Below are 14,741 nucleotides of genomic sequence, written 5' to 3' on the forward strand. Positions count from 1 at the left end.
GTAACTATCGTAAAGTGTCAGCGTTTGAAAGTTTCATGCTCAAGTATCTCATCGTTTGCAAGACCAGTGTAAGGCCAGTATCAGTGACGGAGGCGGAGGAAGAATCATAAGTGAAATCAACTTTCGCCTACAAAGTCTGAGCGGTATAGTTCAAGTAAGGAGCACGGAAACTTTGGATGGCATCGAGCGGGATACCAGCAAGTGCGTTGAGTGCAATGATATTTCCGTTGATCTCGTCCGCCGGCCGGAGGTGAACCGACATGCGTCATCCTAAACCCAATATTAATGATCGGAACGTTTGAGACGGTCACATAGCGGAGCTTGAAATCAACGGCACCCGATCAAGCCGTGTGGCTTGTTGCTTATACAGTTTATCTAATTATTTCCCACAGCTTATTACCGTTTGTACTCGCAGTGCCGCGTCTAGTACTCCCCTCTTCAAGACCTCTGCTCCTCAACATGGTGGGTACTATCACCCGAACCATGTTTTTATCTAACCACGACCTTAATTACAGACCAAACGTACACGCAAAGTGGGTGTGACGGGAAAATACGGTACCGTATGTTATGTGTCCTCTTACAGGACAATGGACTTGACATCTTCATCTAGCGCTACGGTGCTTCGCTTCGTAAGCAAGTAAAAAAGGTGAGCCTCTTTGCTCTATGATGATCACACGATGTATTGAGACTAACGTTTTTCAGATGGAAATAACACAGCACGCCCGGTATACCTGCACCTTCTGCGGCAAGGTGAGCACAGTCTAATATTCCCATGTGCGCAATCTCATCCCGTCACAGGACTCCGTGAAGCGTACCGCCGTCGGTATCTGGCACTGCAGCTCCTGCAAAAAGACGATCGCTGGCGGGGCATGGACAGTATCGACGACTGCGGCTGCTACCGTACGGAGGTGAGTCATCCCCATTCACAGTGTTGGGCATCAAGTCTGACTGTCTACTTAGCACTGTTCGTCGTCTGCGGGAGTTGACTGAGGCATAGATCAAGCATCATCGGTTCTTTTCTTCGTGTGTTGTTCCATATACTCGACCCATATATGGTTTTTTCTTTCAGTATAACGTGATAAATGGAGTGATAAAGGGAGACTCGGGCCCGCCGTGATCATGATACTAAGTTCATGGAGAATCCTGCCCCCCTTAGAACCACCAAGGGCGAGGCGATTCCCCCCATAGTGCCACAATTTCCTTCAGGGCTAATGTTTGATCATGCTAGACATGCAATATCTTTTGGCTTGTGGTCCGGAATTCTGTCTACATTCAATACAAGCTTGAAATTTATGCTCAGGGCTTGATTAGTGCTGGGACCGCTACCATGAATTCGACCGGCGTTTCCAAAAAGACTCTGTGTTCGCTCAAGAAATTGGCATTTTTGTGGCGATCTGACTTCTATGCGACCACTACCTTTGAAACAGTGGTCACTACTGCTGCCACATGGCAACCCATGTTGCCGATCCAAGATGTGAAATGTGGGTTTTGGTGGTCACACTTGCTGAAAGAAGACAAACTCTACATTCAGGGTTGTGGCACGAATCCTACGCTCTCCCGGACATGGTCTATCGGTTATGTCGAGGGCTTTTTTACTACATTCGACCTTCTGCAGGATCTTATGGTTGTGTGTTCTAAGCCTGATGATTGTGTCACTGTGACCGATGCGGAACAAAATCACCATGTCTGTCGGGTGCAGTTTCGACTGGCTTCATCCCAGCGTCTGCATCCGAGCGCTGTGTGCAGTTCTTTGGAGTGTAAGCATACCTTTGATGCACCTGGCTATTACCGTGCTGCAGCTTTGTCACCGCCTGTAATCTGTGGCGATCGCGTATTTGTGGTCTATGGCATAGAGGACATAGATGAATGTCTAGTGTGCGGCATATTCATACAAGTGATCAATTGGAGGAAGGGATATGTAAATAGGGTAAGTTCCTCCTTTTTGTGACAATTCTGCTGCTCAGCATAAGCAGCATTTTTTATGTCAACCGGATATCTACGACGAAGTTTGTTTCTATCCAGTCGATGAACAGAAGTTCGTCATCATTGGCCCAGAAGGCTCGATATACTTGTACACGTTACAAGAGCTCGATGGGTCGCCTCAGTGCCGAATCATATATCACCCTCCCACGATCCCCCATCTATCATTACGCGAATCGGAAATCGTTGTTCATGGCCATCCATCACTCCTTGGCAAAGCAGCACGCCCAGGACTCATGCCGAGCTATGTGCCCTCCCTGGAGTCGCAAATTATAGTTTTAGAGTTTCTTCCCAAAGCGGGGAAATCTATCCTAGTCATCGATATGGCCATCTTCTCTGACATGGCCCTGCGCTCAGATATGCTCGTCGACATTCCCTGGTCAGATTGGGGACCTCAGTATGCGTCCTACTTTCCGCACCACGAAAGCTACCATATCAGCGTGTTTGGCAGCAAAATGGCCTATGCCCTTCCCCAAGATCATATTCCCGATCCTGGCCAAAGACTGGAGCTCAGCTCGAGCTAAGGTGGAGCACAGACAGGAGAGTCACGCGAATTGGTTCTGTGGGATCAAACGTTTTCACGATCGCACACTATGGCATGAACTCGAGACGAACACTGTGCATGAGATTGGGGAGTTAGGTACTGTCCGCGACCGTCCTCAGGACAACAGACCGACAGCAACGAAGCTCACGGAACACCGTTATGGCTTTCATCTGACTTTTAACATTGACTGGTGAGTTTAATTCAAGTGGTCGTTCAGTATCGCATTAAGCACCAAGTGGGTCCAATGACAGGTTGCCATTGCACTCACTGGGTGCTTAATGCGATATCACGTAGGATGGGAATACTTGAAAATCGGCCCCACTCTAGCGGACCTATCTATTATGCTATCAACGACCTTCCACGAGATTAACGTTTTCTGCAGGTCAATGTTATATGCGCAGCAATCATGCCGGGACCAAAGGAGCCGAACATCCAGCAAATCAATCATTGTTTGGAGCCCTCGACTCGTGAGCTGATGGAACTCAAGAATGGTATGCTGCGGACTTGGTAACTGGTCATCGTCTGCTCACCGTTTCAAATACTTATTCGCGGTGCGGGGGCTTCTATTCTTGTATCCAAAAAAATATGCAATATCGGATCCATTGTTTGATATGATCTCTTTTTTTTGGTACGTACTCAGCTTTTTCCTTTTAACATTTCACATTTTCGTCATCAATATTCCTTTGTATTTGACTTGCCCTTTCACCCTCACGCCCATTCCTATGTCTCTGACTGCCTCGTTTTTCAGTTCACCTATGCTCATTTTTGGTCATCGAGCCACTCTCAAACATATATATATATATACAAGCAACTTTACTGATTGGCTCCGAACTAGATGTTGTACCATCAACCCTGATAATACCAACGCGAAAACAGAAACATGACTCACTGTCGCGACGTGTCTCTCGGGCTGCTGGCTCGATCCTCAATCGACTACTACTGGCAGATCTTGCCTGATCCCGGCTCCTATGGTGCACAGGTGAGCCATGGAAGCACAGTGACCTGCTCATACTCACACTACGATAGAAACAAATATAGCCATCGCAGCAATCGCTATTTGTCTGGCAAGTCGCTTCGGGATCGTTGTGAGGCACACATGGAGTTGCTGCATTGACAGACATGGATGCTGTCAAAGTGACAACGATGGTGAGGAGGAAGAAATGCATTTTCATTTTCTATGTGAAGTGATGTAGAATCTTCTGAGGGGGTTCTCGAATGATATCACTAAGGATGGGGGACTACTATAGGACAACGGCCAGCTTTTATATCATGCATTGGCACAATTCTGATCTATTTGGAAGAATTGTTATTGCTGTCAAATGGCACAAATTTAGACAGAAGCTGCAAGAACCTATTCAAGTGGTTACGACCTTGGTATGAAAACTCAATCTCTCACGCATCACTTCTTCATTTGAACATGCGGCGACCCTGCCAGCGCAGCGACAAAGTTTAGAAGTTGATTACTCAGTGGATCAGATAAATTCAGACATTCATATTGCTCGAGCGGTACGAAATTTGTCCGAAAGCAACTGTACTGATGGCTTCGAACTAGGTATTGCACCATCAGCCATGATGCCAAAGCAAAAGCAGAGATATGGCTCACTATTGTGACGTGTCCCTCGAGTTGCCAGCTCATTGCTGACTTCAAGCACTGATGAGCACCTCCCGCATCCCCGCCGCTGCATATAGCTGCCTTGGAATTTTCATGCTTCGCCCCAAATCTACCTCTTGGTCACGCCATGCTCGCTGTCCTTCCGCCCATCTTTCTCATCCGCCTCCTTCCTGTGTTTCCCGCCCGCCCCTCTTCCTGCACACCCGCATGACTACGACTGGAGTCTAGGGGTCTATTGACAGAACCTCTTGCGATAACAGATAGTATGCAATGGCCACGAAGACTGGACTCGGGCTGTCATCGACTATTTGTTGCTGCAAGTCCATTAGGGATTTACCTTGAACGAGTGGTGCGAAACCAATCAATGCGTTCGCATTACACACAGCCTAGTGACCATCCAATCCTAGACTGCATTTACTCACGATGCAAACACATTCTTGGTTTCATGCACCACGTCATGGTAGCATGGATGTTCAGTGCTGTTATCTAGCTCCTTTATACACTTACTGGTAGGTTCCTCTCGCCAAATGGACCGTCATGCCTTCGTGATATGCCGGCTTACAAGAAGAATTTGCCCGAGTTGAGATAGTATAAAATACACCTGTCTCCCTTTGTCCTGTTAATCCTGAACTCTTCAATTACCATCTACTATGGTACGTCCAACGGACAGTCCCTCGTGCATTGGTGTTGTCATGACTGACACGAGAGATGTTTTTCAACAACTGGGAAAACCAGGACAGGACAAAACACAGGGCAGATGGACTGGTGCAGACCACCGAACTGGTACATTGGGCATCCTATGTAGAAGTGGGGTGCACGTTACAGTGTAATTCCGAGATGAGCACTTTGGTTCGTATGTCTTGTTTTACTAATGGCTGCTGATGGTAATGCGTTATCTCATTAGGTTGATTTTTCATCGAGGGACGGTCGTTCGCTGGTAAGGCAGAATTCTGGCGTCCCATTCGAAGGGGTAAACCTTGATGATTATCGTAGGAAACATCCGACCGCGAACACGAAACGTCTACATCTGATAATACAACAAAGGCTCAAATGTTAGATGCAGATGAAAGGGCGTGGGACAGCCCCCGCTCAAGCAAGAATGTGAGAGCCTCGAGGGAATAGTGCTAGTTATATTTTCTTCAAGGAGAGCAGTACGGCGTAGATTCGAGCAGCTTGTCAATCATATTCTCATTTTGAGACTCCCATGTATAACCACGCATGAAAACATGTTGTAAGATACTCACCAATTCATCAAGCAAAGGACAAGTGTCGTGATTAGCCGAATCTCTGCTTTGCCAGCTGTTGAAACATGTCCATCGTAGCCTTGTCCTTCTCTCGCAAGGCCGCAGCACGTTCGCGTACACCAGCAGTTTTATCTTCTTTCCCTGCAGAACGCTTCTCCTCGAATCGTTTCCGTGCTGCATCTCGCCGAGCAATGCTAATACGATGTCAGCATTCAAAGGAAAGCGAAGGGGCACGTGACATACTGGTCCCTGAAACTATCCCCACCACCGAGGAGGGTCGACTCGTCGGCTTCAAAGCCGTCATCACCTTTCTCCCTAAATGCACGGTCGTCCTCTCTCCGGGCACGCTTCTTCTCCAGCATGCCCTCTCTACCGACCTCTTTCGGCCCCACCATGTCCTCGACGCGCTCTTTCGCTTCTGCGCGATCTCGTTTACGCTTCATGCTATGTTCTGCTGCTTGATACTCCGACGCAGCTTCCCGGGCAAGGACTCGATCAGACGCTGAAGGGAGAGTTGGGCCGTGTACGCGGCTTCGACTTCCACCGGTATCGGATGAACTAGTAGCACGCCGGTACGTCGCGGAATCAACCTCTTCTCGAACGGCCTTCAAGGTTCCTGCGTCTACATTTGAGCCCTTAGATGCGAAAGACCATTTGTAAGCCGTTTGGTTTGCTGCTGATGATATATAGGAGCCGGCCTCGGAGTATAGGGACTCTGGACGTCGGTTAGGATCCGTCAGAATTGGCCACTGTGAGATACTGAAGGAGGCTCACTCGGTAGTTTCGCTCTGTTCCATGCCTTGTATCACATACTCAGCAGACATTTTTATAGCTCGTGCATCTTCTTACCTTTACAAACTTTCGGAAGTAGCTGCCATTCCTCTTGAGCAACTTTTCAAGGAAACATCTTGATGATAAAACTCACCTCCTAGCTTTCTCACTCGAGAGCTCATCAAAGTACTACCAGATGAACACCTTAGCATTATTTCTTCGATTCAGGAAAGCGCAGCGCAGGACAGACCTTGTGCTTCTCCTCCTTTAGCCATAGTCTAAACTCCGTATTTTTCAAAAAGTAGTCCGACTCCGATATGGGTGAGACGCCTTGCGGAAGGTCGTAGCCACTTTCTGGGGTAGGCGAACGTTCTCTTCTGTCTCTGGAGCGTGAACGGTCATGACGTGAACGGCGCTCATTATCTCTATGAGAAGGCATGTCTATGTCGTTGTTTGTTCTCCTGAAAGTTGCGCGTAGCGTGGTGTCGAGTAACTAAGACGACCACTGACCACGGTGATTATCGTACAGTGCTAACGGCTCCTTCTCTGCATGAAACGTTGCCAGCAGATATATAGCAGATATAGAAAACCACGAATAAGTCGAAGACAAGTCTAGACAGGAAGATCACAGGTTACTAATGCGCTTCTTACGTTAGCATTTAGAGACAGAAGAATTTCTGTATCCTGTTGACACCAGTGCTCAGCGCTCAGCATTCACCTCTTCAACCGTTGAATTTCGAGTCTCCTTCTTGAAAGGCTGGACAGCTCTCGCCCGTGCTACTTTCTCTCCTTGCTAATTGCGACAACTTCTCATTAATACACCAACTTCGAGGCACTCTCATTCCTCTCATCGTCAAGGGTCTCTGAGCGGGCACTTTATAGGACCAACTACCTATGTTCGATCGCATTCGTCGCCCTTACACTCAGACGTCCATGGACACTAGTGTTTTATGGCTTCAATGAACATATTTCCCAAGACATCTGAATAGACCAGTACGTGATACAGACATTCATTTGTCCACCTCAACGATCTCAATAATAACGGGTATTTCAGACGATCTATCAGCGAGAGTCAACCTATAGCTCTAGCCAGTGGGGTGATGTCTAACCTGTGTTCTACTGACAGCTGTACAGCATCTCGTGGCTGCATTGTCAGTTACGTTTCTTGCATTTCCCAGCCTGCAACAGGCAAGTCAGCTGCGTCCACTGTGTTCGCCATGGCAAAAGAAACGGTATTTACCTGACATATAGAGTCAGGCCCACATTCATCAAAGCCCTCGTTGCACTCATTAGTGCCATCTGCGCTAACAGACACGGCAAGAGCGACAAAAATAGCGAGAAGTGTCAAAAAACGCATGGTGGATATGAGAGTCAGTTGCGAGGGTCTCGAGGCGGGTTGTTCAGTACTGAAGACTTGTTTGCAGCCCGGGTATTTATGCTTTTCCTTGGTACGTTGCTTGCACTGTCCATCCTATTCGCTTCGCTTCTACGTGACAGAACGAGTCGACACTGGCAGGTTGAATGGTCAGCCTCTTTTCGCGTCCGGCTGGTGTCATGTTTCACCTAAAGCTCCATTCCGGTTGCGGCAGAGACTGTTATTTACCTAAGGTTCCATTCCGGATACTGACAGAGTCTGGCACTATACTAATATAAGTTCTGCAAACGAACAATCTCGGTATCACTTCCTGCAAGTGCGGTGATCGACTCAGCGTCCATTTCTAGCCACGTAAAGATGGACCTAAATCAACATATCGTCACTTGTACAAAGGAATCCTTTGTCGCGACCATCCCCTATTTGCACAAGACGCGGAGTGTGCACCAGCCGAGTTTGGACCCGCTGTCAAACTAAGTACGATTTAACCAGAAAAAGTTCTAGGTCGACCCTAGGCTCAGAACCGAACTGCGGGAACAGTGCATTACTTTTGTAAGTCGCCCTGAGCAAGAGAATATCCGTTGATACGCATTTACTTTGGTGAGTATTTTGTGCATCATGCCAGTACATGAACGGCGCACATCAGTATAGACACAACCTAATATATTACTAGGTCATTTCCTCCGGAATTCTCTACACTCCTCATTATCCCACTTCACAAACTGCCCAGTAAGTGCAAGAGGAGCGCGTAACGAGAGAGCAGCGATTACATATCCAACGTCGTGTGGATTGACTAGGGCTCCTTCATTGTAGGCATCGACAAAATCCTTATGATCCGTCGCCTTCATGTGCTGCACCCCTGCATCCCGCAGTATAGCCTGCATCTGTGCGGTATTTGAGATCTATGTTCGACATGATACAGTCCAGACCTACCGCAGTGTCGACCCTTCCAGGTGCAAGTGCCAATGACACGATCGAAGGTTCTTCGTTCGCGAGCGTTCTATACATTTCATAGAATCAGTTCAAAGCCTCCTCACACGACCCAGTACTGATCACCTGCTCAAGCTATTCATAGCCGCTTTACTAGCATTGTATGCGCCCCATCCATATATGTTTCCGGTAGCCGCTCCTGAACTTACAAAAATGATCCTACCCTTCGATTCTCGCAAGCCAGGCAAAGATGCCCTGATAGCAGTAACAAGCGAGAAAAAATTGATGTCGAAATAGCTTTTCCAGTCATCGAGGGTGATGTCGGCATTGTCGATGCGTGCTATGGGGTCTAGAGTAGCAGCATTGAGGATTAGGCCGTCTATCTGTCCAAAGTGGTCTTTGCCGCGGGTTATAGCACTTTTGAGCGCGGGTTCATCTGTGCTGTGATTGTAAGACCATGAGTTCTATGTAATATGAACTCAGGTTGAAGGTTTGGTACTCACATGTCGCACTCGAGAGTCAACAATGATTGCTCGTGTTCCTGAATCAGTTGGCTGAGCTCCGGTGTTCGAGTCCGCGATATGGTAACGACGCGAGCATTGTGCTCCTTGAGTAAGGAACGAGTGACTGCAAGACCGATACCTCTGAACATTAGATGATCAGCACAAGGTTCTCAGATATAGGGACTAGGATTAACCTGGATGCGCCTGTGATGACGACGACAGGATTTGGCATGACGAAGATGACAAGGAGCCTGACTATGTTTTTCAGAACAGCTTAATGGATACAAATACTCAAGGGAATCAAGGAGAGCCGCCTCGGGCTCCCATGCACGCCTGAACCAAGGTCTGATCTGTTTATAGTGTTCGATGACGGTTCGGACGATGCCGACATAGCGCCACTAACGAGCACAAACACGATTCATCACTATCGTTCCCCTGTACATGTTGCTTCACTTAATTACTTCTCCTAAACATCCCGCAACTTTGGAGCGCGTCAAGGTGTCTTTGTAGCCGTTCCATGCACGCATGAGATATCTGAAATGGCCCTTCAGATGATTTGCACAATCAAATCAGGAGGGTAGAGTCCAACAACATGCCTTCCCCCTGATTTGATTGATCGATGACTAGGACTCGCCATGGTATCTCGACCTTTTCGAGTCAATCGAGTATACGATTTACGTTGACTTTTTCTTTGGCAGAAATCATCAGCGTTGGCTCAATCGTTTGTCGGGTCGTTTGTTTCTTCCGAATCCTTCATTTCAAAATTCACACAGATAACGGAGTCCTCCCGAAGAACGTACAAAATATGATATATACAACATGATAACAAATGTGAAGATGCAATTTTGGAAATGTAGGGTATGTGCAGATAATAAGGTTAGTGCTGTGCGTGCAAAAAGTCTAATGTCACCGCCTGATAATTATTAACGATCCCTCAGCTGCGCTTTCCCAGTCCACACAAGACCAGCGCAGCTCGCATCATATCGTCGTCCTGGATCGCACTTTTTCTTCCGTTTACTACCACGGGCGCAAACTTCAGGTTCCGAGCCACGTGCCCGCGCTTCTGGACGGGAAATGCAGTTTTCTTATTCCAGGCGTCATCTCCAGCTCCTAAGCTCCCTTCCGGCGTAACAGCTTCCATTTCTTCGTCTTCCGTTTCAGCACCTGCTTCGTCTTCTTTACGTCTTCCGGATAGGCGTGCCGCAGCACACGCCCATTCAAGGGTGCGCCCGCTGCCCATGAAGTCTATCAAGTCGCGCGTAGGAGGGCTGGCAGGTGCCAGTGGAGATGAGGGCATATTGTCCCATAGTGATGCGTGTGGATTATGAGGCTTCGTAGGTGTGCGGGGTGGTTGGAGACGTGATTCGGAACGTGCCGCGACACGATCAAGGGAGGGACGCGGGCGAGGAGGCGTTATCCGTCTCCGTGGAGTATGCAAGCTTGAAAAAGAAACTGATCGGGAATGGACGTGACGTGACGAAGAAGCATGTCCATGCGCGAATAATGGAGAGGAAGGGTCGTCATCATTGGATACGTTTGTCGCATTGTGGAGGGCCACTTTGCGCTCCGTCTGTCGTTTGTTTTGGAACCATATGGTGACAGACTTTATTTCCCTGCGGACGACGGTCAGATATGGAGCAAGTGACATCTGTCCCGGAAATGACATACATTCCTGCTGTGTTCGCAACGGCTTCGCGCTCCTCTCGCGTAGGGTGGGATGTCCGATGGAAAAGCTGTTCCAGCATCATAAGCTGAACAGTGGAAAAGCGTTTGCGCGTACGACGCGCAGTATCATCTGTGGAAGATATGCTGGCCAACGAGGACGTCCTGGAGAGTGTAGCTGATTCCATGATTGATAATTGACGAAGGATGTTGGGAAGAAGGACGGGAAATCGGGTGTGCGCGTATTTAAGGTGACTACATGCCAGTGACACGCCGCCTGCAGCAAACAAGAAACGCGGTAGCGGAGATCAAATACGCGCCTTCCACGTGACCGTGTTCGGTGTGATTTATCCCCATCGAACCACCGCTATACTGGTCAATAGATTGACTGTTACAACGTTAACTTGTCCAGTCAATGCTTTTCTACGTTGTCGAATGTCCTTTCACGCCCAATTGATCGTAATTCGGTAGTTACGAATTCTCCATAACCGACGGTAACTTGAGATCAGCGTCAACTTCTCACATTAACCCTAGACTAGTAATGATCACATCATATGTATCCCTATCAAGGTCTATCAGTCCACGCACGGTAAATATAAAGGGTATTACAATCCCGAGCATGCATTAATGAACGCAAGCCTCCCATATCTCAGTAAAACAAGGTCAAATCACTAGGATGGATATGGCAAAACAGAATTAGCTTAAGAACCACCCGCGCGCTTCTCCTTGCCCCTAGGGCGTTCCCGAATGACCATCTTATTACTGTTCTTAGGGCCCTTGGGTCCAGGTTTACGCGTACGTTTGCCTTTCGTGGCCCAGCCCCAAACAGAGACAGGATGCTTATTGGACTTGGATTTACCACGTCCACCACCATGAGGGTGATCCTTGCTAAAATTCCGAATGCAAAAGCGTGACTAAATATAATGCACGCAATTGATTGATAGAAAAATACTGACGCATTCATGGCAACACCTCGGACTCGTGGTCTCCACCCCAACCACCGATTTCTCCCCGCCTTTCCTATCTTCCTCCCTTTCCAATTGAGGTTGCTTACGCGTCCGATGGTAGCGCAACAATCTTGTAGGACTTGGCGGATTTCACCGCTCTGAAGGCGCACATGACTGTACCGTCCAGACTCATCATGGTGCACGACCTGAGCGAAGGAGCCAGCAGAGCGCACGAGCAACGCCCTGCCCGTAGGTAAAAGCGCAACACAGTGAATGACCGTGCCAGTAGGAATGAACCGAATAGGAAGAACATTGCCAGGCCTAACCGTCCTAGTACGGAGCATACCCGTGGTTTCAGGCATACCCATCCTATAGCTCTGCACAACATCCCCCGGCCTCATTCCCTCAGTAGCGAGTATGTATTTCCACTTCGCCTTCCCCTCCACATTGGCGTCTCGTGCTTTGATAAGAGCAATATGTGCTGAGCGTCCAGGATCGTATTCGATACGGATGACATCGTACTCTCCAGGCTCGGTGCGCATAAAGTCGATGAGACGTACACGACGCTTGTGACCACCACCGCGAAAGCGGACGGTGATGCGCCCGTGAGAGTTACGACCACCATGTTTGCGGAGGCAAGCCGTTAGCAGACGAACGGGCTTCCCTTGGTAGAGGTGGTCATTTATGGGTCGACGAAGGTGACGAATACCGGGAGAAACGGGTTTGTAGGTCTTGAAGACGTTGGTGTCGACATCTAGAGATGTAGCTTTAGGCTCATTTTTTGAACCTGATGCAAAATGTGTAGCGTAAGTGCGAGCTATGGAGTTGGTTGCATTGGTCGTTCGGAACACGTGTGTCAATGCTCGAGAGCTTGATGGAGCGCCCAATGACGCAAAAGTGCGCAGTGCACGAACGCACAACATCCCGCGGTCTGTCGACGGAACAGCGCCTCCAAGTAAGTATGCTGAAATGGAAAATGCAGGAATTATTTTTAGAAGGTCGAAGAGGAAGGTTGTTTGTTCCGAACAAACAGACGCGCTCTCTGCTCGTTCATCATTCAAACAATGGTAGGAGAACTCCTAGATCCAAGCTTGTTTGCCATACGAAAAATGCTGATGCTAATCATCAGGCTGCTCAAATATCCACAGGAATGTCCGAGTTGCGGGAGATAACTAAAATGGAGCGCATAGGTGCGCGAAGGACTCATATGCGTTGAGAGTAATTAGTAACTAATGACTGCTAGGCGCACACTCGCATATCCGAGGTCTTGGGCTTGACGACCGTCTTGAACCGCGAGCCAATTCGCAGGGTATGGTAGGACAGGCCAAAGCACGGAAAGCTGCGGGCATGGTCATCAAGATGGTACAAGAAGGACGGATAGCGGGACGCGCTATATTGTTCGCTGGACCACCTTCGACGGGGAAGACAGCGATCGCACTAGGCAGGTTGATAATTATGATCGGCTTACAACAGATGAATGACACTCTGCAGGCATGGCACAGACCCTAGGCTCGGATGTACCGTTTACAATGATCGCTGGCAGCGAGGTGTTTTCATTGTCGATGTCTAAGACTGAAGCACTGACACAAGCCATACGGCGGAGTATCGGCGTGCGCATCAAAGAAGAAAGTGAGATAATTGAAGGAGAGGTCGTCGAAATCCAGATCGACCGCAGTCTAACTGGCGTATGTGTACCATATCTCAGTCATCAAAGTTGCGGGCACTGACTACCTTCCGCAGGCCACTAAAACCGGCAAACTCACGATAAAAACGACAGACATGGAAACTATTTACGACCTGGGTACCAAGATGATAGATGCGCTTTCTAAAGAAAAGGTTCTTGCAGGCGATGTGGTAGTGATCGACAAGACGTCGGGGAGGGTCACAAAGCTTGGTCGCTCGTATGCGCGTTCAAGAGATTATGACGCCATGGGTGCAGACGTGCGTTCACAACTTTTTTGCAGTCAGAACCAAGCGGTGCTAATCGAAATTGCAGACAAAATTCGTGCAATGTCCCGAGGGCGAAATACAGAAACGAAAAGAAGTCGTGCACACAGTATCATTACACGAGATCGACGTGATCAACAGTCGGACGCAAGGCTTCCTTGCCCTCTTCGCAGGAGATACAGGCGAGATTAAACCTGAGCTTCGTGACCAAATCAACTCCAAGGTTGCTGAATGGAGGGAAGAAGGCAAAGCAGAAATCGTACCTGGTGTAAGTCACCTCTTGATGATAGAGCTCCGGGACTAACGCTGATATAGGTCCTTTTCATCGATGAAGTACACATGCTTGATATCGAGTGCTTTTCATTCTTGAACCGTGCGCTTGAGAACGAGCTGTCTCCTTTGGTGATCATGGCTTCAAATCGAGGAATGTCGCGTATACGAGGAACGAAGTTCAGAAGCCCGCACGGACTGCCCGTTGACCTGCTCGATCGTGTCCTCATCGTCAGCACGAAGCCTTACGCCGAAGAAGACATCCAGCAGATCATTCAAATCCGGTGAGTCCTATTTGCCACGCTATATATTTCTAGTCACTAAACCATGAACGCAGCTGCGATGAAGAGGATGTGACCCTAACCCCAGAAGCACAAAGCGTTCTCACTTCGATGGCAACATCCACGACTCTGCGGTACGCCCTCAACCTGATCTCTTGCGCACAAGTAATCGCACGGAAGCGGAAGTCGGACGCAGTGGACGTCGAGGATCTCCGTCGAGCATACACATATTTTATGGATGAAAAGCGGAGTGTGCAGTGGCTGAAGGAGCAACAAGGCAGCTTGGTGTTTGAGGAGACGGGTCAAGAGGATGCGGTTATGGGGGATGCGATGGAGTCGTAGGTGTGCTACCGTCGGATGGTGTGTCACTGCTTTGGAGAGGAGAGACTTGTTTGTTTCGTGAGCAGTCATACTTGCTTTGCTTGGCGGAATTTATCCGGTAGTGCACCAGGCGTTACTATGTAAGCACATGAGTATAAACGCATAGTCCTCTTTGCTTTTCATAAATAAAATTTGCGTTTTTTTCTTCCAATTTTATGAGATGACATCTAATAGACTAGTGAGCAGCTCGTCTATTTTGATAGACCGGCTAGTCGCCGGTCTAAGACGCGACTGCTTGCCTCGTACTGAGTCGTAGTACATCATGTGATGTGTGCGCGCTGAAATTTAAAGTCCGCA

At 48.5% G+C, this 14,741-nt stretch overlaps 8 protein-coding genes across 8 annotated transcripts; 3 read left to right on the forward strand and 5 right to left on the reverse strand.

The window, feature by feature from the left end:
- Positions 1-459: 459 nt before the first annotated feature.
- HD556DRAFT_1430439 (ribosomal protein L37ae) lies at positions 460-997 on the forward strand (the record flags this gene model as incomplete). The annotated part of the gene is made up of 6 exons (XM_041304904.1): positions 460-462; positions 516-560; positions 611-646; positions 703-750; positions 799-908; positions 961-997. The coding sequence occupies 6 exons, from the start codon at positions 460-462 to the stop codon at positions 995-997; spliced, it is 279 nt and encodes a 92-aa protein (XP_041164384.1).
- Positions 998-1,327: 330 nt separating this feature from the next.
- On the forward strand, positions 1,328-2,675 carry HD556DRAFT_1506406 (uncharacterized protein; the record flags this gene model as incomplete). The annotated part of the gene is made up of 2 exons (XM_041309034.1): positions 1,328-1,927; positions 1,974-2,675. 2 exons carry the CDS (start codon positions 1,328-1,330, stop codon positions 2,502-2,504), a joined length of 1,131 nt encoding a protein of 376 aa, XP_041164385.1. The 3' UTR covers positions 2,505-2,675.
- A 230-nt stretch (positions 2,676-2,905) lies between these two features.
- On the reverse strand, positions 2,906-3,695 carry HD556DRAFT_1343300 (uncharacterized protein). The gene is made up of 2 exons (XM_041302167.1): positions 3,360-3,695; positions 2,906-3,152 (listed from the first exon to the last, which is right to left on the reverse strand). The coding sequence occupies exons 1-2, from the start codon at positions 3,688-3,690 to the stop codon at positions 3,088-3,090; spliced, it is 396 nt and encodes a 131-aa protein (XP_041164386.1). The 5' UTR covers positions 3,691-3,695; the 3' UTR covers positions 2,906-3,087.
- A 1,716-nt stretch (positions 3,696-5,411) lies between these two features.
- On the reverse strand, positions 5,412-6,590 carry HD556DRAFT_1230352 (uncharacterized protein; the record flags this gene model as incomplete). The annotated part of the gene is made up of 6 exons (XM_041297348.1): positions 5,412-5,574; positions 5,624-6,095; positions 6,155-6,179; positions 6,230-6,251; positions 6,306-6,340; positions 6,402-6,590. 6 exons carry the CDS (start codon positions 6,588-6,590, stop codon positions 5,412-5,414), a joined length of 906 nt encoding a protein of 301 aa, XP_041164387.1.
- A 1,607-nt stretch (positions 6,591-8,197) lies between these two features.
- On the reverse strand, positions 8,198-9,188 carry HD556DRAFT_1305165 (uncharacterized protein; the record flags this gene model as incomplete). The annotated part of the gene is made up of 5 exons (XM_041299751.1): positions 8,198-8,425; positions 8,457-8,523; positions 8,580-8,894; positions 8,957-9,097; positions 9,151-9,188. 5 exons carry the CDS (start codon positions 9,186-9,188, stop codon positions 8,198-8,200), a joined length of 789 nt encoding a protein of 262 aa, XP_041164388.1.
- Positions 9,189-9,358: 170 nt separating this feature from the next.
- Positions 9,359-11,168, reverse strand: HD556DRAFT_1343367 (homeobox-domain-containing protein). The gene is made up of 6 exons (XM_041302168.1): positions 10,625-11,168; positions 9,895-10,569; positions 9,730-9,832; positions 9,655-9,677; positions 9,508-9,594; positions 9,359-9,454 (listed from the first exon to the last, which is right to left on the reverse strand). Exons 1-4 carry the CDS (start codon positions 10,804-10,806, stop codon positions 9,672-9,674), a joined length of 966 nt encoding a protein of 321 aa, XP_041164389.1. The 5' UTR covers positions 10,807-11,168; the 3' UTR covers positions 9,359-9,454; positions 9,508-9,594; positions 9,655-9,671.
- On the reverse strand, positions 11,169-12,568 carry HD556DRAFT_1343372 (translation protein SH3-like domain-containing protein). Its single transcript, XM_041302169.1, has 2 exons — positions 11,575-12,568; positions 11,169-11,506 (listed from the first exon to the last, which is right to left on the reverse strand). The coding sequence occupies exons 1-2, from the start codon at positions 12,486-12,488 to the stop codon at positions 11,320-11,322; spliced, it is 1,101 nt and encodes a 366-aa protein (XP_041164390.1). The 5' UTR covers positions 12,489-12,568; the 3' UTR covers positions 11,169-11,319.
- HD556DRAFT_1343374 (TIP49 C-terminus-domain-containing protein) lies at positions 12,569-14,599 on the forward strand. The gene is made up of 8 exons (XM_041302170.1): positions 12,569-12,632; positions 12,695-12,755; positions 12,809-13,006; positions 13,057-13,250; positions 13,306-13,506; positions 13,562-13,780; positions 13,828-14,066; positions 14,120-14,599. The coding sequence occupies exons 1-8, from the start codon at positions 12,630-12,632 to the stop codon at positions 14,403-14,405; spliced, it is 1,401 nt and encodes a 466-aa protein (XP_041164391.1). The 5' UTR covers positions 12,569-12,629; the 3' UTR covers positions 14,406-14,599.
- Positions 14,600-14,741: the final 142 nt, after the last annotated feature.

Source organism: Suillus plorans (assembly GCF_016647745.1).
Source record: "Suillus plorans strain S12 chromosome Unknown HD556scaffold_9, whole genome shotgun sequence".
Taxonomy (NCBI): Eukaryota; Fungi; Basidiomycota; class Agaricomycetes; order Boletales; family Suillaceae; genus Suillus; species Suillus plorans.

Excerpts from the sequence above, each read along its gene's own strand:
- HD556DRAFT_1343300 (XM_041302167.1), bottom strand. The coding sequence starts at position 3,690 with ATGCATTTCTTCCTCCTCACCATCGTTGTCACTTTGACAGCATCCATG. Across the intron at positions 3,153-3,359 it reads CAGGGTTGATGGTACAACAT|CAAAAAAAAGAGATCATATC; the intron begins CTAGTTCGGAGC and ends CTGAGTACGTAC.
- HD556DRAFT_1343367 (XM_041302168.1), bottom strand. The coding sequence starts at position 10,806 with ATGGAATCAGCTACACTCTCCAGGACGTCCTCGTTGGCCAGCATATCT. Across the intron at positions 10,570-10,624 it reads GTTGCGAACACAGCAGGAAT|GGAAATAAAGTCTGTCACCA; the intron begins GTATGTCATTTC and ends CGTCGTCCGCAG. Across the intron at positions 9,833-9,894 it reads TGTGGACTGGGAAAGCGCAG|CTTATTATCTGCACATACCC; the intron begins CTGAGGGATCGT and ends CACAGCACTAAC.
- HD556DRAFT_1343372 (XM_041302169.1), bottom strand. The coding sequence starts at position 12,488 with ATGTTGTGCGTTCGTGCACTGCGCACTTTTGCGTCATTGGGCGCTCCA. Across the intron at positions 11,507-11,574 it reads CGAGGTGTTGCCATGAATGC|CAAGGATCACCCTCATGGTG; the intron begins GTCAGTATTTTT and ends TCGGAATTTTAG.
- HD556DRAFT_1343374 (XM_041302170.1), top strand. Across the intron at positions 13,507-13,561 it reads ATGACGCCATGGGTGCAGAC|ACAAAATTCGTGCAATGTCC; the intron begins GTGCGTTCACAA and ends TCGAAATTGCAG. Across the intron at positions 14,067-14,119 it reads CAGCAGATCATTCAAATCCG|CTGCGATGAAGAGGATGTGA; the intron begins GTGAGTCCTATT and ends CCATGAACGCAG.